The sequence below is a fragment of the Bombus flavifrons genome, chromosome 14, assembly GCF_040668555.2.
Source record: "Bombus flavifrons isolate JBK064 chromosome 14, iyBomFlav1_principal, whole genome shotgun sequence".
NCBI lineage: Eukaryota > Metazoa > Arthropoda > Insecta > Hymenoptera > Apidae > Bombus > Bombus flavifrons.
The window spans coordinates 6,351,237-6,361,347 of NC_138455.1; the positions used below are offsets into that span (position 1 = coordinate 6,351,237).

Genomic DNA, 10,111 nt, shown 5'->3' on the forward strand with positions numbered 1-10,111 from the left:
CGGTGCAAAAAACGGTGAATACAATAAATTATAGTTTAAATAATTATTCAGGGGAGGGTCACTTATGTAAAAATAGACGTACAAAACAAGGACGAAGGAAAAGGATGGGGGAAAAATAGGAGTAGAAGGACACGGGAAGGACTCAAGAGGGAAAATAACTAAATAATTTAATAATTAAGTAAGACAAATCTCGCCATCGGGGATTCCTTTAAGTAGTGTTGGTTAAAACTCTTAACAGCTAAAGTCAAACGCGTAGAATACTGATACATAAAAAAAATTCTATAAGAAGCCTCAGCTATTTTTTCATTTCGTTCATTATTGTTAAAAAAAAAAGAAAAAAAAAAAAGAAAAGAAACGAGCCGTGACGAGTGGCGGTCTTGCAACTAAACCTTATTTAAAAAGGATCGTAATGTCCTTAACGTTTAATGAAATCGATATATCAATAATATTAATATATTTATATATATATATATATATAATAGTAATACTCGATTTCTCGATTCTAATAATTATAAAAAATATCCTCTAGTTTCAGAATTAGTAGAGAGCTCAAATCTAATTCTACTTACGCATCTACAATGGTAATAATAATAATAATAATAATAATAATAATAATAATAATAATAATAATAATAATAATAATAGTAATTAAAAAAAATATAAGGATAATAATAGTTATGCTTTTTTTGTTATTTAACAAGCTACGTCGAGCCAAATATTCATAACTGAGAGAAAAAAAATGCCTAACAAAATAACTGTCCATTGCTTTCACTTCTTTCTATCAATGTTATTTCATAAATAAGTTCATTCTCTTCACGTATGGTACACTTAAAAAAATGGTATTCTAAAATGTTCTATCAACAGAATTTAAAAAAAAAACTGGCGATCTATAGCTTGACCAAGAGAAGTCAAGGCCCTACGTACTTTAGTAACTGATTACTTTCGTCCCTTAGTAAGATGTTTAAGCCTAAATGTGTATCACGTATCTTTTAAATAAGTAGTATATACCGCTTAAAAATAGAAAAGTTTTTTACCTATACGAAATTCACAGTTCATACAACTGATGTCTGTAAAAAAGACACTGAAATTTTGAAAGATATTTACAAATTCGTTTTACAATAAAAGTAAATAAAATATGTAGAATATACACTTGTTAAGACTTATTTAAAAGATATGTTACCTCTCAACCTGCTTATAAAACAGGAAGTGTATCGAATACGTACTAAATGGAAGGATCATTTCGACGTACGAGAGAAAAGTTTAGCAATCTGTTATTTGGATCGCAACTATTGTGAAACCTCATCATAGTTTATGCCTCTTCCTCCAATACTTGTGTTATCAATGTAAAGATACCACATCTTCAATGCCATTCATATTTAAAAAATATGTATAAAAGAATATTATATATATTAAAAATATAAAGTATATAAATTAGCTTTTGTTATGCATTAAACCGTAATCGTTCGGAGATTTGATTGAAAATTCTAGAAAATATGAAATAAAATACGAATGTATTATTTATTTTCATAATCTTAGTATAAGTTAAAAGCTTAAAGACTTAAAAGTTTAAAAAAGGAAAGCAATAGCACTGATTTGTGGTATCATTCATACTCGTATAATAACATAGAACACTGTATCTATGTATGTAATACTTGTATGAGTGTTGTGTAATATGCATGTATCATTTGTGTCTGTATATATATATTTATACGACTGTATCCATAAGGCTCCTTTGATAACGACTAAAACTAAGTTGCTCCACTAATCACTGTAAGTGAATTTAAAAGCTCTGTAAAGCAGTGTATGCCAAGAGGTATCACTGATAAGAAGAGCTGTAAGAAGAGGGAGAAAAATAAAGGAGAAATATGTAAATGCTGTGTATGAGGTTGTAAAAGAGAAAGATAAAACGTTAATTTTTATCATATGCCCTTAACTATACTCTATGTTACATAGACTAAATCTATTTTTGGCAAAGTTGTTTAGGTATACAATGTTAGATATAACGATACATGAGTAGATGCACTGGCCATCGTATTAAGTGGTATTTAGGGTTGCTTAATACCTGTTTATTAATGTGTGATCTGTACATTCTGGAAAATATAGATCAGTGATAACCCTTAGAAAAACGAACAATTTTGTTTATCTACATCAAGATATCCATTGTTTTCTTGACTTTTTTACAATATGAAAATAAAATTAAACAGAGTTAAGGAAGAAATTTAAAAGGAGACTGTGGAATATGTAAAACATACTTACAGCAATTGTGGAGCAATAAAATTTGTTATTTTTAACGTCTGGCATATAAATGAATGTTATCTAAGTATTAGTTCCTGAAATTTATGTATGCCGTCGAGAGAGCACGCAAACGAGTATTGTATGACGACAATCTATTCTACGTACCATCGCGTTTTTATTGCTTTCGGAGTCTTAGCTTATATGGTGGTGTGCTGCCTTGTCTATTAAGTACAAATCATCGGCGACTGCATGAACAGTCGACAAGCTTTTTCAATACGTAGAGAAGAAGGGAGGGGGAAAAATACGTAAATGGTAGAAAGAGTATTTAAATGTGTTTACACCGGCAGTCTCGTGCTCATGTAAAAAAGTATCTACATCATCTAAATTAAGATCGTATCTGTAATTAAATTATCTGCATTTACTGCAATAAGAGCTAAAAAGGGGAAGAGAAAAGAGATGAATCGTTGAAAGGCCACTAGAATATAATCTTTAAAAATGATACTGGCAAAACTGTAATGTGGCAAAGCTCAAGTTACAAAATATGTATCGAATATTTGTTTCTTTTGTAAATATTTGCCACATTGCAACCGTTTTTCTGTTCCATTGATTTCCTTCCATTTCTTCAGTTTGGATTAATAAGACTTCACTCGTTATTAAATCCAATTAAAAATAGATTTTGTTTACTAGTTGAGTTTAGTTGAGGGACGTTCGTTTTTTAGCTTGAATATTACGCAAAACAACGAGACAATTATGATTGTAACATCACTGACAGCTAAAAGCCCGTGGAACAAAACGGTTAAATTTTGTTCACTAATCTTTTAGTGACAAATCTTCATTTTTTTGCTTCTTCTTCTTTATTTCTAAGTCTTCTCGAACAGTAATCTAGCACCGTTCTAAAACTTTCACTGGTGACTGAATTTCTTACGTCACTAAGAAAACAGACAACGACCACCATTCCTTTTTAACGCGTAAAATACGTGCGACACCGAAAGAACAATTTGCGCGTGTATGTACAACGATCGCCCGTCGCTCTCTATAGCTGCAAGCGTAGAAAATTTTGTATAAAAATATTCTTCGTATTCGTATATATCGTGTATATATATGTACATATTTTGAATAACCACGTAATTAATACTGCGTATTTAATATCATCGTTCCTTCGTGCGCTCTGCACCACGGGCTTGGTAGCTCAAGGGATAAATACACATCCCAATATTCTACCACTTCAAATTTCTCGAGACCGTGGAAAAGAGGAAAAGAGGAAAAGAGAGAAAAGGAGAGTCCAAAAAAGAGAATCATGGACGAGAATCAGTGACAGAAAGGAGAAGGAGAACAATCTCGTCTTTTACACCCTGTGTATCACCGGACAGACTATTCTGTCTAGAGATTCTTTGTTATATATATATATATGTATGTATATATATATATAATATACATATATATGTATGTATATATATTTATATATATGTATATATATGTATGTATATGTATACCTATAGCGAAGTCGTTCTGAAGCTGGTCGAAGTGTTTTCAGTGTGCTTCTTCGGATAACGACGTCGCAACCAAATTCAATGGTACGTCCGAGACATTCTCTTCATCTCCTACTTCAGTTTCCTCTGCCTCCGTGGATAAATGACATTGTTCTCGCCCTTCTGCCTTTACATGCTATTATGATATATAGATATTAAAAAGTTTAAACCTATTAGCCCATAAATTAACGATCATCGAATTGTTTTATGATACTTACATGCATCATATAACTAGGTAAGGGAAGAGAGTAATTAAGTTGAGCGGTAGGGGCTGGTGGATGGGCACCAGGTATACGTGGTGGCGTTAATGCAGCCATCATCAAATGGGGTTGAATTTGTCGCCGAAGAGCTGCCAACATGTCCGCACTTTCTGCATCCATTTGCTCTGATTGTGGTGCCAAAATTGAGTCACCTTTTTCTGAATAAAAAAAAAAGAAAATATATATATATAAAAAGGAACATAATATTGGCAAAACCTATTAAATTATCAAGTGTATCTAATGCCTACTTCTATGCCTTGTCGGTTTCTCGCCTTTGGGTCTGCGTCTACGTGTATGTATCGTGTCCCTTCTCATGGTAACTGGACGATTTACTCCATGCAGTTTGTAATAGAGTCCACAAGCGTTACAAACCATTTCCCCCTTCATATTCCTTCTCCAAATGGTTGTGGTCATGGTGCCGCAATTTGTACAGGACATATCTACCTTTTTCGCCATGTTACCACTGTGTTGATCAAATTGTTGTTTTTGGTCCTCCACCTAAAGAAAAAAGAAAAACGAATGTAACATTTCGTTCTACCATAATATATTTCGTCATCATTCCTGTCGTACCTTTCCCTTTATTTTATTTGACCACGCTGTAAAGTCTTGTGCTTGCTCTTCATTAGATTCGTGTTGATAATTAACGACGTCTGGACTCATTGGAGCTTTACTAGGATAACTTTGTTTTCTACGACACTTGGTCTCCTTCCGACCGATACTGGCAGGGCTCGACGGATTACTGTCCACGGATGTACCCTACAGATTAACAGATATTTTAGAAAACCATTGGATATTTATTATTGTTACATTTAAAACCATTCGGTAATTATTGAAACATTAGTTCATAATCGTGATAAATCGAAACGCAGAGAAAATTTATAATTCGAAATTTCCTGAATATACGTAACCTCCCGAAGGCTAAAAGTAATTTCTTGCAGGTACCCGTTATCAAGATAAAAAGGCAATAGAACGGAAAATAGTATTACAATCCTGTTTCTTATTATAGAATAAATTGAAGAATTTCTCATGCGGAACAAAACGCGTTTAAAAATCTATGGAAACCCAACTTATCTGAACATCTGTTAACAGTGAGTTGACATGGTGGACTTAGCGCTTATGGCCTATCACAAAGGGCTTCTCAGTTATCTATTATCTACAAGGCCTACCACGTTTCTTACCTGCGAGCAGATGGGACCTGAATAATCCTAAAGGGATCCCCCTTGACACCCAAGGGTCACCTGACCTGTCCTCTTTTCTATACCTGCAGTTCTTTTCTGATATTTGCATTGAACAAACTGCAAGGACTTCACATGGAAGAACCTTTATTTGCACGAAGATCAGGGTCAAAAAAGTATGAACATAAAAGAAAATAAAGATTTTCCGTGTTTCCATAAATCTCTGGATTTTCTTAAGGTATAATTTTCATTTCTTTAAGGTATAATTTTAGAAAAACAGTTATCTTTTACTGCTTCTATAATAACATCGTATATTTTACTAATACCCGATCGCAATTTATAGTTCGTAAATACATATATTTAGAAAATCCTAAAGGTAAATTGAGAAAAATTCCTAATGACACTTTAAAATACCCACGATTCAAATACAGTAATAAACAAAGATTTATATTATTGAATTAAAATATCATATCTTAAAGTGTACAAACCTTGTTTTCTATACACGAAACGTTAGTACGATTGCCGAGTACAGAACAGTCGGGTACAGTACGTTCGATCGTTGTCCCCTGGGTGTCTCTGTAAAACCTTATTTGCGGAGATATTCTGTCCGAATCAACAGCAGTAATACCGATTTGTCTGTTGTTGATCAAGGAACGCAGTAAATTAGTTGCTTCACCAGTAAATCCATTATTTAATTTGTCACCATTCGTCCTAGTAATCTCTAAACTCCTGTTGCTATATGAAAAGTAAAAACAAAGAATATATTCTTCCAATTCTAAAAAAGTCTAATAATGTAATAATAAGAATTCAGGTGCAATATGAAATCTGTAATTAATTAAGTTTTATCTTTAAAGGAACTCTTATCTCTAGAGGAACAACCTGTTACAAACAGTAGTTACATTGATAATCCTAAGGTAAATATGTATTAAGCACACAAGATTATATTTGGATAGTCTTAACAAAAGATAATATAATCTGTCAATAAAAATCTATGTTTGAACTTTGAAACTGTATACATATAGTTTTATTAAATAAACAAGAACATATAAACAGAAACTACATTTATACACTACAATTTAGCTTTATGGTCTTATCAATACTGTATGACATAAACAACCCTGCTACCAAATTTTAAATTCTGTACTTACTTTGCTAATGCTTGCCACAACTTTGTTGTTTCTTGATCAATATTTGTATCTGAACAATTACTTTCTGGTGTATCCATTCTATTTACTGGACTGCGATTAGGGGTACTCGTTTTTGATTCTTCGTAATTTGTTTCTATTTTCATTCTTTTGTTAATGGTCATATCATAACCATTTTCTTCCCCCTCAGTATCCTGCTCATCTCGATCTTCTATTTCTAGTCTGTCTGGATCAGAACTATTTGAACACGTATCATCTTCTGGTTCACACTTAATGTTATCATGCTCAGGCATGTCATTGGTGCACAACTCCAAATGATGTGTTTGAGTCTGAGGTATAATGTTTTGATTAATGCTGGCCGGAGAGTTAGGCTCCTCATTGAACAATGTTTTGTTCAATTGGAGAAATGACTGTAGAGGACTTAAGCCTGCTACTTTGGCAGTGGAGAAAGATTTTTTCTGAAAAAAAGCAAATTACTATTTACACTACAGGTTTATTTAACTAAAACATATGAAATACTTAAAACCACATATAAAAGAGGACAGAAAAATAACAATTTAATCTTAAATTATCACATTTATTTCATTCAATGCATCACTTTTATTAAAATTCTAGTAAGCAAATATTTTATTGATTTCTGCATAAATTCTCATCTATCAGAACAAATTAGAAATACTATTTTAACATTTGCACTTTGTACTTAATTATACTTAATTACAATACATTTATAAGAAAATAATTAGTTACGCACATATATTTTTCTGTTCTGCAATTATTATCAAATTGATAAGGTTAAAGTAGACTGCATTAAAGGAAACCTTGAAGTGTCTTACATAATTACTGATATATCAGGGCAGAGAAGCAAATAAACAGCAGGTTGTATGTGTTAAATGTGTGTTTACAATATATGGAACATACATGTGCTAAAGCACATCCTTATCTACAATCACATATTGCACATTTCCAGTTGCATCATTACTTAGAATGGAATGACTGCTCACTGATGCTACTGTGTTAAATTAAGTCTTACTCTTCTAACCAGAAAATAATATGATTCATATCATTTAATGACCCATGTCCCTATGTACTAATATTCCTCTATCCATGGCATTTAAAAAAAATATTTGTTGACTACCTGATCATCGTGTGATGATAACTGCTTGGCATAATCCAGGTACTGTTTGAGTATGACATCAGATTTGTGTGACACTTCACGGAAGTTGTGCAGTACATCCAACTTGTACACGCACCGGTGACAAATGATTGGTGGCAAAGAATCTCCATCTTTTACCTGAATAAAATGCAATTACATCATTGCTTTTCTGATCAACCAATACATACTCAGTACTTGTGATAATAATCTTATTAGAATAACTAATTCATTTCTATAATATTTCCTATAGAAGATCAAGTAACAGTTACACATTAAAGCCAGTATGGAATGCAATGCTAATAATTACTACATCTTAAATCAAATCTCCTTAATCTTAATCATATAAACACAACTTTCAATATAAAAACAATGGAAGTAATTTTGTTTAATACAAATGCGTAAAATACAAAATCGAAAATACAGAATCGAAAATACAGAATCGAAAATACAGAATCGCAGAATGTGTCCTAATTTCAGGCAAAAATTTAAGATAAATGTCAAAGAGGAATATAAATATAAAAACGAGCGATTTTCTTCTAAGTAGGTTGAACGAAAGCAGAGCTTTTCTCCAGAAGAAGAGAGTGTTCATATATACGAGTGCGAATCACGAATAACGAAGATAAAGGAGAAATATAGAATAGAGTGAAATGTGACAGCGACTCGTGGAATCCGCGTGTGAAACCTGATAACAGGCCGTCTAAATAAGGAGCTGCTCCCCTCTCCGTGAGGTCCGCAGAAGCGAGGAGCACAGAGCTTATCACTGCCATTTTAAATCCCCCGTGAGTCGGCTTATCTCGCGGACACATCTCTTGCCAAACTTTCTCCCGTGGCACGCGCACACACACACACGCACCCTTGAGATAGTAAGGTGAATAGAGATAGAAGACGACGGTGGAGAGAGAGCAGGCGTGATCGAGACGAGGTAAGAGCGATAGGAGCGCGCGTAAGAGAGAGGGAGACACGATGACGAGTGCGAGAACCACAGATGGTCGCGTCTGATTTATCTTCGTCTCGGCACGAGGACCCGGTGAAAACTCTTGATGAAACTCACCGTAATCGAGAGGCACGTCAGTATCTTATCGGCGAAGTTCCGCTGGGCACCTTCCTCTTCGAATATGGACAATTTGACACCGTCCGACGATAAACAAAGGCGACACAGCTCGTAGAACTTGGGCGGTACATCGAACATAATTGTGAGCTCCGGCTACGTTGCGCCTTGCGTAAAGCGCGAGTCATCAAGAGGTAGACTCTTTCCTTGGCCGACGTACTATCTTTCTCCACTGCCACTACGCGTTTAGCGACGAGGAAGGGTACACGATCACTTATCACAGTCACCGCCGCGGCTCATTGTCAGCGGCACAGTACACACGGTCATACAGTTATGCTACCACATAGAGAGGAGACCACGAAGAAACAGAATGTTTCTCCGACTTCCTTTTTATGATCCTGCTCGCTGGGAGGCGCTGACGATTACTTCCATCTTTGAAGTTACTGAGTTTCACTGGAATCATCGGACTCGACCTATCAAATGCTACGCCATCTTCAGGCTTCTTCGGTCTTTCTCCATCGCGTCATCTTTTTTATGTATCGTTTATTAAGTAATTAATAGATCTTACGAATAGTAAGAAACATAGTTAATACTTCCGAATGTATAATTCGAGTTCAAAAGTTTGTTATTTGAATTATACGATTCGATAGTCTTGTCACTCCTTTGTAAATTTTTCAAGCCTTTTCGTCTTGGCAACTGAGAAAGAGATGCATGTTCTAATTTTTAGGTTACGACGTTTATCTTATTCGCGTAACAGGTACTTCTTTCGCGTGTCTATGCACCTTGTAAAACATAACTGTACTTTCATATCGTGAATTATGAATTTAGGATACGGAAAATCAAGACAGATGCGTATCTATGGTACGTATTCAGCGAAATGATTTAAATACATTCATTAAATGAAATGTCGATCTATCCTATGTACCTATACATGAAGGATTGGAAAATTTATATCTTATACAAAATGTATACGTTATTACTAATAGAATTGTATAAATGCTTAAATACAATAAGATTATTAAGATTATTTTATTCTCGTAAGATCGTGGAAATGATCAAAATAACGATTCTTTAACTCAATGCCATATACTGATCAGAGATCAGCAATTAAATCGATAGAAGAAACGAGTTTCTTATCACGCGTCATTTTACTAGGAATTTCATTACATCGAATAAGTAGCCCAACCCATAAATAAATCAGGCAAACGGGGAGAATGACTAACGCAAGATTACGCGACCCATCGACCACTTTCGGCCCACGCTATTTTATCACATTTTTAATCCGATCTTCGTACATATAAGGTTGTGATACGATAAACATAAATTTTTAGTTTTTGTATAAATTCATCGTGTTATTGATAAATTTTGTACGATTAAAATATACAAAAATTTGTTTACCTTTTCAGACGATCACGATATTTGCAAGACGACATGAATTAATATTTTAATCACTCGTTGTAATCATTATGTAATTATAATTAATTTGCCTACTCTTTGTTTTATCTATTTATAAATAAATAATATATTAATTTATCGTAATATCATTATATATACCAACATATAGTA

At 33.7% G+C, this 10,111-nt stretch overlaps 1 protein-coding gene and 1 long non-coding RNA gene across 2 annotated transcripts; one reads left to right on the plus strand and one right to left on the minus strand.

Moving 5' to 3' along the window:
• Positions 1-329: 329 nt before the first annotated feature.
• LOC138187199 (uncharacterized) lies at positions 330-8,686 on the minus strand. Its single transcript, XM_069127726.1, has 8 exons — positions 8,549-8,686; positions 7,480-7,635; positions 6,348-6,802; positions 5,688-5,934; positions 4,595-4,780; positions 4,273-4,522; positions 3,983-4,182; positions 330-3,900 (listed from the first exon to the last, which is right to left on the minus strand). The coding sequence occupies exons 1-8, from the start codon at positions 8,684-8,686 to the stop codon at positions 3,766-3,768; spliced, it is 1,767 nt and encodes a 588-aa protein (XP_068983827.1). The 3' UTR covers positions 330-3,765.
• Positions 8,687-9,110: 424 nt separating this feature from the next.
• Positions 9,111-10,103, plus strand: LOC138187212 (uncharacterized). The gene is made up of 3 exons (XR_011175124.1): positions 9,111-9,406; positions 9,701-9,847; positions 9,952-10,103. It is a non-coding gene; the product is annotated as an uncharacterized LOC138187212 (long non-coding RNA).
• Positions 10,104-10,111: the final 8 nt, after the last annotated feature.

Coding starts and splice junctions, on each gene's coding strand:
- LOC138187199 (XM_069127726.1), bottom strand. CDS start 8,686: ATGTTCGATGTACCGCCCAAGTTCTACGAGCTGTGTCGCCTTTGTTTA. Junction 5,935..6,347: donor TTGTGGCAAGCATTAGCAAA/GTAAGTACAGAA, acceptor CTTTTCATATAG/CAACAGGAGTTTAGAGATTA. Junction 4,781..5,687: donor TTTCGTGTATAGAAAACAAG/GTTTGTACACTT, acceptor GTTAATCTGTAG/GGTACATCCGTGGACAGTAA.